At 37.5% G+C, this 12,016-nt stretch overlaps 1 protein-coding gene across 2 annotated transcripts in view; it reads left to right on the top strand.

Annotated features, from left to right (window-relative positions):
• Positions 1–11,543, top strand: part of HS3ST5 (heparan sulfate-glucosamine 3-sulfotransferase 5) — a 197,881-nt gene extending 186,338 nt beyond the window's left edge. For both annotated transcript variants that reach the window (XM_082755491.1, XM_082755492.1), the window contains 2 exons: positions 4,613–4,751; positions 9,816–11,543. In XM_082755491.1, the coding sequence (XP_082611617.1) occupies positions 4,645–4,751; positions 9,816–10,746 (1,038 nt within the window). In that variant the 5' untranslated portion in view covers positions 4,613–4,644 and the 3' untranslated portion in view covers positions 10,747–11,543. The remainder of the gene's footprint in view (positions 1–4,612; positions 4,752–9,815) is intronic.
• The last annotated feature ends 473 nt before the right edge of the window (positions 11,544–12,016 follow it).

Below are 12,016 nucleotides of genomic sequence, written 5' to 3'. Positions count from 1 at the left end.
GACTAAATTTTTGACTAACACACTGAACTTTTCAATAATTTTAGTCAATGATGTTGTATAGTGGCATAGGGGGTTATAATTCCTTCTCTTTCACAGAGGGAAAGCAATTTGTTTCACTGCCACCATGTTTCTGTCTCGGTACTCTGGAAAATTCTTAATGTCCTAAGTAATTTTAATTTCATTTGTTGAAATATCATGGTATTCTTGCTTCTTAAAATTACACTTAGGGCATATGCCTTCTTCAGTCTAATTGGCACCTGTTGTGTAACTTGCTTTATGTCACTGTCTGCTTGCTTTCTTCTGGATTGTCATTTCAGGTCTTTGGCACGTCCACCAGAGTGAATGATGCTGTTGCCTGATATTGTCAGCCCCATATCCCATAAAACATTCCTTTTACTTCCACACCAATCTAGCAAGTATTTATAAAGCTTCTGATTTTACTTATATTTTACATCTTTAATTTAAACTTAATTTAACTTTGACGTAACTTGAACCTAAAATTAATTTGTGGGAGAGTTCACCAAAAATTTGCTCTATTTGGCCAGCACTTGCAACATCTTCCTCTAACCACAATCATTGTCTCCTTAGGAATAGTCCATCTGCTTTTCAGATGGTATTATTATCATAGTTCTACATGGTCTTCCTCTGTCTTCTCTTGGCAATTCATTCAATAAACACCTTCTTCTCACTGCATTCTCCCAGGGGAAATGGGGCTGAGTGAGGCATATGCATCAATACACTAAATTAAGCCTTTTTATTTAACTTTTCCATGTCAATCTAACAGGTTAGGTTAGTTGTTCATCTGAAATTCACAAAACATCTCAATCATCTTTTTTTTTTTTTTTTTTTTTTTTCTCTGTTGAGCACAGTTTCATTTCTAGAAATTACATGTTCTAAATTGTGAATTATGTTGTTCTTGTGCATTGTGGATATCCAGGAAATGACTTTCTTTGTCTATTTTCATATTTAACTAGATTGTTCAAGATAGGTGTTTGTGATGTAAGCCCACTGGAGATTTGCAGCAGTATACTGTCACCTCTTTTGGTAGGACATTCAGAATCCAGTTACTGGCAAAGTTCTGCCTGCTGCTTTCCCAAGCCTCCTGCTGCTGCTCAGAACCTGGTGTGTGAGTTCAGTCATGGTCCCTAAGACAGAGATCAAAATTCCAAAAATATAATCCTTATTTGCTTAACTGCTAAAATCTTGTCACTTTGGATTACATTTTATCTTGCCTTCCAGCTTCTTGTTAGGTTTAAAAGTGCACATTCCCTACAGTAAACTGTGAAGCTTATAATGCGTCCCAGAATTCTTGTTTCTTCCATTTTTAAGTGTTGCTGTGTTAGTCTCCAACATTTCTGCCTTAGGGACCTTCACCTTAACCACATTCTGGTTGCATTAACTCTGTGGCTTAAATAGCACTGTTTCTTCAGTGGTCTTCTCTGTCACATGGAGCTGTCTCGGTACATCCAGTGCAAGATGTAGCCATTTCTGAAGCTGAGATATTATTTTTCTCTATTTTGTTTTATGAAAACAGCTAACATCTGAGAAAAGTATTATAGGGGGCACAGCCTCTCTAGAATAAAGCTCCTTCTGTAGACTTTAAATGCTGAAAGTAATAACAAAAAATACTTAATCAAATAAATAATGTTACATTTGCATTTCTAGTGAGTGTTCAATACTTGATATTCTGCCAAACAGGTTTTCATATGTGGAAATACAGGTACATAGAAACACAGAGTAAAGGAAACATTTTGTTGTTGTTGTTGTTGTTGTTGTTTCTGTTTTTGTTTTTCTCATTGAATTTTATTGCACGCGTGAATATGGAATGAATAAGACCATGTGGAACTTACTTCCTGAAACAGCTTGTCTTCAGTTTTGTCTTTAATTGATTTCATTATGGCCTGAAGACCTCCTTAGCCTCAGGGAGACCTGCAAAGAGGAATTAACTATAGTCCAAGAGTGTGTGAAGGAGGACATGTGGAGAGCACTTTTGTTTCATGTAGAGGGCTGTTTCTGAGAGAGGAAGTTCAGAACCAATTGTTGTAACATAGACATTATACTTTTATTTAGAGAGAGTAGCACTGAAGGACTTAAAACTGGAAGCCTGTGAAAATTTGGTATTCTCATCGTGATCATCATGTCTTTCTCCTCCTTCTTCTTTAATTAAATAAATTAAAAGAGTAATTGACAGTAGCATATTAACAGTGATAAAGTATCTGTGCATTATTCTTAATTATTAATCTTCAACTGTTTCTTTCTGCCTTGTTGAATCTCTAGCATTCCTTCTCCATACAGCATTTTTATATCTTTTGTTTGCTGTTAAGAAAAAGTATACAAAAACAAAACAAAACAAAACAAAAAAACTTATCATGTAGTTAAGGTACTAGATAGGAATGCAGACACTTCACACTGAATCTCACTATGACTACAGGTTTTCTCTGTGACCTTGAAAAAATCACTTAATCTCTCTCTACCTTTGTTTCTCATTTATTTTTAAAAGGATTATAATACTCCTGTCTTTCTACTTACATTGCAAACTCCTTTTACTCTGTTTTATATGATTCTTTTTGCAAAAAGATCTTTAAACGTTCTTATTATAGAGTTGCTTTTATCTATGTGGAAAGCAATATGTTCTGTATGATAGGTTATATGTAGCTATGACTTGACTATTTAAGGAGCTATTGTTATTATTAACTCAGCAGACATGTATTACAGACTCAGCTGGACTCAGAGCTCCACTGTTGCATGCAAGAGATGATGGGTTAGAGTTACAAAGGCTTTCTCTGTACCAATAAATTAAATGTGCTTGAGTCTGACTATCCTACTGCCCTGAAGACAATCCATATGGAGTGACCTACCATTCAATTCACCTAGCACTGAGGCAGACAGGCTGCATGAATGCTGGTTATTGGGAGTGAATGGTCTCTGGCTTGTGATAGCTGCCAAACTATATCCTAGAATCCTGTGAGAGCTTCCTGGGCCGAAAAATATGACAGTATGGTCAGGCAGGACAAATAAATATTTGTAAGCTTTGGCTTTGTTTAATACCTTCTGCATATAGTCATATACTTCTAATAATCTATCCCTGTCTTTCTTGATGCAATCCCAAGGGTGGGGAAAAAATAAAATAAAATAAAGTGAACTGCAAAGGGAGATTTACTCACAAAACATAAGAGGCTTGACATCAAAAAAATCATTTAAAATAAGTTGTTAAAATTCAGAAGGGAAAAAAAAAAAAAAAACTGCTTTTGTTGAAACTGATCCACAGTACATGAAATATTCCCTGGTCTAGGGAAAGACAAATTAGTGGTTTATGTTTGTTTTTTATATCAACAGAAGTAATTTGGTGATTAAAACATTCATCTGGCAGACAGGAGATATGAGCCAGTGAGGGGACTTGTAACTTAAGTCTCTTGTGCATTTATAAGAAAGTCCAAGACTGGAACAGAGTGAAGAACAGCATCATCTTTATCTGTGCTTTGAAGGGAAGGAATGATCTTTCTCTTCAGTTCTCAGTAACAAAGTATTTAGGCATCCAGTCTAATGAGTCTTCTAAACAGGTCTGCAGTCCCAAGTACCAACCTAATATTGAGGGAAGAGTCATGGTATATTCCTTTTGCCAGTTTGGGCCAGCTGTCCTGGATATCTTCCGTCATGGGTCCTGGTATACCCACAGTCCTTGCTGGCATGGCAACACAAGAAGTAGGAAAGTCTTTGGCTCTTTGCAAGCACTGCTGTGCAACAGGTAACATATTTGTGTGTTATCACCACTATTTTCATCACAAATCCAAAATATAGCACTCTGTGAGCTAGTATGGAAGGAAGGGAAAAAAAAAAAAATTGATCTCAACAAAACCAGGACAGTGGGTTTTTAGTAATCTTTGGCACACATCAGAAAAGGAAATTTAAGTCCATGCTTAGTTGTTCCTATAAGCTGGGAATGAGTAAGGACATTCTCAGCTCAGAGGCAACAGTTTGCATCACACCAGGTCCTAAGGTGACAGCCAAGGCTGGTGTCAGGCAGATGTAGTGCTTAGGGGGTTCTCCAGCCAAAGCTGACACGCAAGGAGAGTTGACAGGATATGTCACACACTGTCACACTGCTGTTGAAAAAACATCCATGTGCCCAGCCTAGCTACATGCTTCTCAGGTCTGACACCAAGAACTTGCTGGCACAGATCAGGAAATGTAGTAGTTTAGATTTCTGTACGGTTAACATTCTAATAATATAATAGAGACACAGTAAACCTGCCCCATGCACTCTTTGCACAGGATCTTCAAGCCCAGTTGCTGATGCTATTACTATACAAACCTCTAACACAGCCAAGCCCTAAGCTGTGACTATTAGAGAGCCCTAGTGATGATGGTTGTAGCTGAAACATAACTTACAGAATTATCTCCCTTGTCCAGATGCACTGCCTGGTGTTACTATGTGAGACAGAAACAGTAGCAAATAAACAAATAAACAAGTTTTAACTACTCATTTTGCAGTTTTGAAAGATTATTTGCAAATGTGGCTTAATTACTTGCAACAACCGACCAAAAGCCTGTTAAAAACATCACCCTGCATATTGTTTTCTGATGAGAGCTTTATATGTTCTTGTCTCTGCAGACTGAAGAAGTCCTGAAGATTGATGGAGGGCCATGCTATTCAAACAGCAGGCGTTGCTGAGACAGAAGCTCTTTGTGCTAGGCAGCCTTGCTATTGGAAGTCTCCTATATCTAGTTGCCAGAGTTGGGAGCTTGGATAGGTAAGTCATTCAGTAGCTGCTCTCTTAATTGTAAATGTGCTCAGATTGTCTGAGCCTTTGTTTAAAAGGTCTGATTTATTTTTCCTTCCTTCCTTCCTTCCTTCCTTCCTTCCTTCCTTCCTTCCTTCCTTCCTTCCTTCCTTCCTTCCTTCCTTCCTTCCTTCCTTCCTTCCTTCCTTCTCATATATTGAAAGGCTGTCCATCCTAATACTGATTTTCATTGGTCTTTCCTTCCCTTTGGAGAACAGAGTAGAAAAATTAAGTTGCAGGTCATCATTGTCAAAGTATTTCTGTCTGCCCATTTGTATTCTAAGCACATTGACACTTGTTTTCAGAGAAGAAATAATACAACATCCAGTAAAAATGCCATTACGGTAGTTCATTTTAGTCTATGTGCATCTGTGTGTTGACCTCTACTTTCAGCAAAACAGTTATGATGTATTTATATACCATCTTTACTAAATTTACGAGCTAGCAATTAATGTGCTACAGTGGTAGTTAAAATTAAGTATGAGCCTGCAGAGTAGCTCGTCAAGTTTTGAATACTATTTCACTTGAACGATTGCTGCAGGGTTTGAGAATTTTAACTGCATTAATTAGCCAGTATTTTCTAGAGTTGAAAGTGCTAAATAAGTAAATTGTCTCTGCAAGTGATTTCCTGAAGAGCAGTATAAAGTCCAGAAGAGGTAATCAAAGAGTATTTGGCACTTTTGACCAGGCCAATTTTTGGCTCGTTATTGACAGTGTAACCATGGTGTTACCTAAACTGACCTTGCTGGTTCTACTATCTTCACAATGACCTGGGATTACTCTTGTAGGTGCTATACAAAGACAGTATAGAAAAAGCTGTTTTGAAAGAATGAATGAAACAAGATTTCAAGATTGCCAGAAGTTGATAGACGGTTTGTGAGTGTCTTATTAGTGATCTTATTTAAAAACATGGAAAATATTAGTTGAGTTCAAACATGTGACACAACACTGAATAAACAATGCATGGAAAATTGTTTGAAAATAGAGATACCTAACATCAACTGAGTTCCATCGAGGGTTACTACCTGCTTTCTTCATCTGCTTATCCCCACTTCAGAAGAAGAGGGAGGCCATGTTCTCAGCTAGGACTAACTATATTGCAAATTAAGCCCCAGGATTTATCTTTCTTCCCCTGGTGATCAAAGCATCTCTGATGCTCCAGAGGTGAAAACTTCATTGAGATTAAGATGATTCCAGAAATGGAGGCAGAGGTCCTTATTGGTCCCTGAAACAGTATATTTTGTGCTGGAAGGCATGAAATCTAATTAACCTTATGCTATTGTCTATGCTTGCACATCTACAGAATTTACTGATGGCCATAAAATTAACTCACCACAGTATTTGACTCATCGACCTCCTGTGGCAGTGAATTCCGCAGGTTTCATATATAATGTTGCCAATGGCAATAAAAATCAGTTTAATTTTCTTGCATTACCCAATGTGGAAAAAAAAAAAAAAACACACTGTGAAAACAAAGCCCTTTATTTGCACTTGTTATGAAAAACAGAGAAAAGAATCACTAGAAAACATGAGACAAGTATTAATTAACTGGAAATGTTCCACCTCTGCACTAGGGCACAGTCCAAACTTGAAGAGATCTAGAGATTGCTTATTTAACAGCCTCAAGAATTATTTGAGTTTTCTTAGAAAATTACTGATAGCTTATCTGATTCATTGAGTCATAAAGTCTGATCAACTGAGCACCTCCCACCAGGGAAGTTCCCTGTCCTTGGGATCCTGAGTGCATGGAGCTACTTCACTTGTAGAAATTCAAACAATTTTTTTCCCCTAGAAGTTTTGAGAAAATCTGGATCAATCTTCAAGTTGCTTGATTCTCTTACTGTCAGCATGAGGAGCCTCCACACTCAACTCTGATGCTCCAAATTGCTTATGCTGGAACCAGTCTCCTAATCTCCTGCCACTGTGATATTTGTATTGGGACCAAATTAGCCACTGATTTGGATAAGGAGAGACAGTGAAGGCAGCAACACTACTTGTTAAGATTGCCTACCTAGACTTATTTTAGCTGTTTTTATATCATTATGGTTTAAACCAGACAGCAACTAAGCACCACACAGCCTTTTGCTCACCCTTCCCCCCTCCCTCTCTGGGACATGGGAGAGAATCTGAAAAATTAAGCCTGTGGGTTGAGATAAAGACAGTTTATTAGGACAGAAAATAAATGATGATGATGATGATGATGATGATGATGATGATAATAATAATAATAATATTAATAATAATAATAATAACAATGTGTACAAACAAGTGATGCGCAATGCAATTGCTCACCACCTGATGCCGACCAATGCCCAGCCTATCCTTGAACAGCTGGTACCCACACCCCAACCAGACCCCTGTATTAATTGTTTAGCATGCCGTCAGATGGTATGGAATATCTCTTTGGCCAGTTTGGGTCAGCTGTCCTGGGTCTGTCCCCTCCCAGCTCCTGCTGCACCCCCAGCCTGCCCACTGGCAGAACAGAGCGAGAAGGCTTAGTGTAAGCACTGCTCTGCAACAATTAAAACACCAGTGTGTTATCAACATTTTTCTCATCCTAAATCCAAAACATAGCACTCTACCAGCTACTAGGAGGAAAACTAACTCTATCCTAGCCAAAAAACAGGACAGATATTTATCAAAAATATAGTTTTCTGAGATTGCCTATGCTGGATTTTCTCAAGAAGAATATTTGTGAAGTTTTATCATAGCTGTTTGAGAAACTGACTGTTTTGGGAGAACAGCTTCAATGATACAATAAATGTCACATATTCTTTCTTCACAAACAATTCTGTTATTTTAATGGGGAAAAAAAATACTCAGAGAAGCAAAAATATTAGTATGGTAAACAGTTGTATCTCAGAGTTCAACTACCCAGAGTTGATGCTTGTTTACTCCCTCAATAGCCATGGTGTTTTAAAGGATATTCTTATTGTTTAGAGAGAGAAGAAGAAAGGGGAAAGAGTGAAAATACTGAAATGTAAAGTGTTGAGGAAGAACTCTTAACAACATCCAATCTTTCCCTTAGGCTACAGGATATCTTAAGTATTTATTTACTTTAAAGGAAGCCACCCTGTTTGACAAGCTGTTGTGTTATACTGAAGGCAGTGCTAACTGTCTTTTTGAGGGAAAAAGATAAAATTAGTTGAGATGGGTCTGGAACTGCTGTTGTGGAATCCTTTTTGCTTGAAAACAAATAACAAATACACAGAAGGAGAGGGAATAGAAGAACAGAGATAGCAATTGCAACTTCTGTTTCTTATGCTTTTAATTGCCACCTTGTTGCAGCAGAAAGACTCTTACTAGCCACACCACAGTCTGACCAAATAATATCACAGTCAAGTAGTTTAAGATGTTGCTTTCAGGCAGGTTAGCATCCATGTTGCAACAATTTTTGTGACCAAGTCAGGCTCTTACTCAGTAGATGGCAGAGAGCAAATGAAGAGAACAGAAACTTAAGAAAAGAAATAGCAGATACTCACTTCTCATCACACTTTGTCATTAGTCTGCAGGATTTATCTAAAGCTCATGTGAACCCATCAATTTCATCTGGGTTATTTCTCCAGCTCTGCCTGAATGGGGTATATCTCTCAGCATCTGGATAGCCAAGGAAGCAGCTATTGGGTAATGCAGAGGGATCAAACTTACTTTGTCCCAGGCATCAATTGTCCTAGCATCAGTGTCAAATAGGAGACCCCAACAAGCAGTGATGGATGGAAATGCCACAAAGAAATAAATAATTCTGTCCTGAAAGCAAGGTTTTAATAATATACAGTAAATGAGTGAGGGGCCACATGCTGAGGAACCAGAATAAATACTGCATACCTAAACAGCTATTAATGAGCATTACCCATCTGGTATACTGGCTGAGGCAGGGGTCCTGTGAAAAAATAATAGCATGTGGTCATGTAATTTAAAAAATGTATCATAATATACTTGCACAGTGAGCTCATATTAGAATTGCCTAGGCAACCTTTGTTCTTAGATATCTTTAATTTTGGAGAGCATGGCTCTGCAAAATTATTAATGTTATTTTTTTTTCTGTAGGACCTTGGAAGTTCTGCCTACGTACTGATTTCATCTTCAGTGTAACATTGACTTGTATAAAGAGCAAAGCACTGATTTGGGAGTGGAAGTGAGGGATTTTTCAAGGTCCTGTAGGAGCAAAATTTTAATATTTTTCTTACTGACTCATTTCTTACATTCCTTGACATCAAATACAATAAGGAAGCATTAGAAAAGTAGAAATTACATGAAATAATTGCAGGTGATTGTAAAAGAATGGCTCAGACAAACAGGGGTAACAGAGGAAACACTAAAGCACAAATGGTTGGTTCAGAGAGAGGATACACAAATGGTGATAAGAAAATCATAGATATAATGATGCAATAAATGTATTTTTGAAAATTTCTCTTATTTTTCTTTTTGTTCTTCACTAAGCATGTCTGATTCAAAACCTTGGTCTCTCTGATTTTGTCCCGGGAAAAAATAATGGATATCTTCTAAACAGGAGGGAAAATATTGAGAGTTGATGCCTAGAGAGTTGTTTTTAATCTCTTTTTCTCATCTTCACTAAAAAAGCTAACTGGATCAGTAGCTAATAATGCAATGGGAAGTAGAGGAAAGAATTTGGGCTAGAATAGGACTAGTGTTGGAAAGACAGTACTTAGATGAGCTGGATTTTTGGATCAAAATGACCACATAAAATTCATATTAGAATGTTTTAAGAACTGCTGAAGCAATCTCAAATTAGTTGGTAATGTGGGAGGTGAGGTAAGGTTCAAGAAGCTCCAAGAACAGTAATCACAGTGCCTATGCTTGAAAATAGCAGAAGAAGGAAGGAAGGGGTTATTCAGACAGATCATAGCAAAATACCAGAATAAATAATCAAACCATTTGCACTAATTACTAATCTCTGGCAGAATAAAAGAAAAGTTGAAAAACATCACCTTGCAAAAGGTTTCTATGAGCTGTACAGAAAACTTGTCTTAAAAGCTGGCTTCTGTTTACAAATACATCTTCTGTTGGTTACAGACTGCAGCCCCTTTGCCCCGTCGATGGTCAGTTTGGACCCCGTGGCCAGGAAGAAATTGCACTGCGAGCTCTGCAGTTCAAGCGAGGGCTACTCCACGAGTTCCGAAAAGGCAATGCCACAAAGGAGCAAATACGACTGCACAATCTGGTTCAGCAGCTTCCCAAGGCCATCATCATTGGTGTGCGGAAAGGAGGCACCCGCGCACTGCTAGAGATGCTGAACCTTCACCCTGCAGTGGTCAAAGCTTCCCAGGAGATTCACTTCTTTGACAATGATGAGAACTATGCCAAGGGGATTGAGTGGTACCGGAAAAAAATGCCTTTTTCTTACCCTCATCAAATAACAATTGAGAAAAGCCCTGCATATTTTATCACTGAGGAAGTACCTGAGAGGATTTACAAAATGAACTCGTCTATCAAGTTATTGATCATTGTCAGGGAACCCACCACAAGAGCTATTTCTGATTATACTCAGGTGCTGGAAGGCAAGGAAAGAAAGAACAAAACCTACTACAAATTTGAGAAGCTGGCAATTGATCCTAATACCTGCGAAGTGAACACTAAGTACAAAGCAGTGAGAACCAGCATCTACACAAAACATCTGGAGAGGTGGTTAAAATACTTTCCAATTGAACAATTTCATATAGTAGATGGAGACAGGCTCATCACAGAACCACTACCAGAACTCCAGCTGGTTGAGAAGTTCCTAAATCTTCCTCCAAGGATAAGTCAGTACAATTTATACTTCAATGCCACCAGAGGGTTTTATTGTTTGCGATTTAATATTGTATTTAACAAGTGCCTGGCAGGTAGCAAGGGACGCATTCATCCAGAGGTGGATACCTCTGTCATTACCAAATTGCGCAAGTTCTTTCATCCTTTTAATCAAAAATTTTACCAGATCACTGGGAGGACTTTTAACTGGCCCTAACCCAAACTTCATACAAAACTTTCTGTTGCACCTGAGACATGAAGTAATGTCTCTGCTAAAATATGCACTTTTCATAGACACGGCTATCAAAGTGACTTCTTTTCATGCATACATGTACATATGCAGTGTGTGACCAAATATACGGTGGGATAAATTTTTTCTACAGAGTAGTAACTAACATAATTTACCATCGACATATTTGTGTCTTTTCAGATATACTAATAAAGGAAAAGGAGGTATTTAGGGAAACAAAGTCAGACACCATTAAAAGGGTCAGTGTTCCTCTTGCTTGGTGAAGTGTTTGTGTGACATAATTATTGACCTAAACAGAATGTTAGTTTATGCCATACAAATTCATGTCAAAAGTATGTGAAGCTGTGAGAAAGAATAATATTCAGGCTATATTTGGTATGTATATTGTTGAAGGAATACTGACACTTTAAATATAGTGCTGAATTTTTACAATGAGAGTGGATAGTACTATTTTCTTATTATTTGAAATGAATAACTTATCTCATACAAACTACATTGTTTTGGAGTTCCTGTGGTGAGTTTGCACTATTGTTTTAATGTATGGACCATAGTGTCACTTGTAGCATGTCAATCATGTGTCAAAGAAAGGTCAAATAAGTTTTCCTTCTATGCTTGTATGTCGACAAAGATAAACATCATGTACATAGTGTACAATGTTTGTAAATACTGGTTTCACACTAAGTAATTCTATTTTGTAAACTGAATATGGCTATTTAATTTATTGTGAAAATTAAATTTATTGTGGTATTTAAAAATGGAATGGATTAAAGTTAACTATATGTGCAACTGATTTTTACCTTTGTTTGATGTACATCATTGTGGGGCTTTATCCCAGATAAATCATGTGCATGTACATGTAAGAGTTGCATGTGTATATTTGGTTTCTAGACAGTCGAGAAAACCAATACATGAATTGAAGTTGAGTTTATTAAAAAACTCAACCGTCTGGGAATCCGGTGTTATACACAGCTCAAAGAACATTATTGCTGTTCTGTTACAGCACTTTGCAATAATTAATTCAGTTGCAGTAGCCCATGAGGCTAAAGAATGACTGTAAACTGTTGGTATAAACAGGTATATCAGAAACACAGAACATCCATTGAAACCAAAACAACAGTCAAACAAAGCAGACTAGGAGTTATAGAGATTTCATCACTGAAAGCTGGTGATGTTTCAGAAGTCAGGCAAAACTGTTGTGATTCTTCTGCTTTTATACGATAGCATATGCATCTGTTCA

The sequence above is a fragment of the Aythya marila genome (genome assembly GCF_965140915.1).
Source record: "Aythya marila genome assembly, chromosome: 3".
Lineage (NCBI taxonomy): Eukaryota > Metazoa > Chordata > Aves > Anseriformes > Anatidae > Aythya > Aythya marila.
The sequence above is the reverse complement of the archived record's forward strand: the minus strand, read 5'-3'. Positions and strand labels throughout refer to the sequence as shown.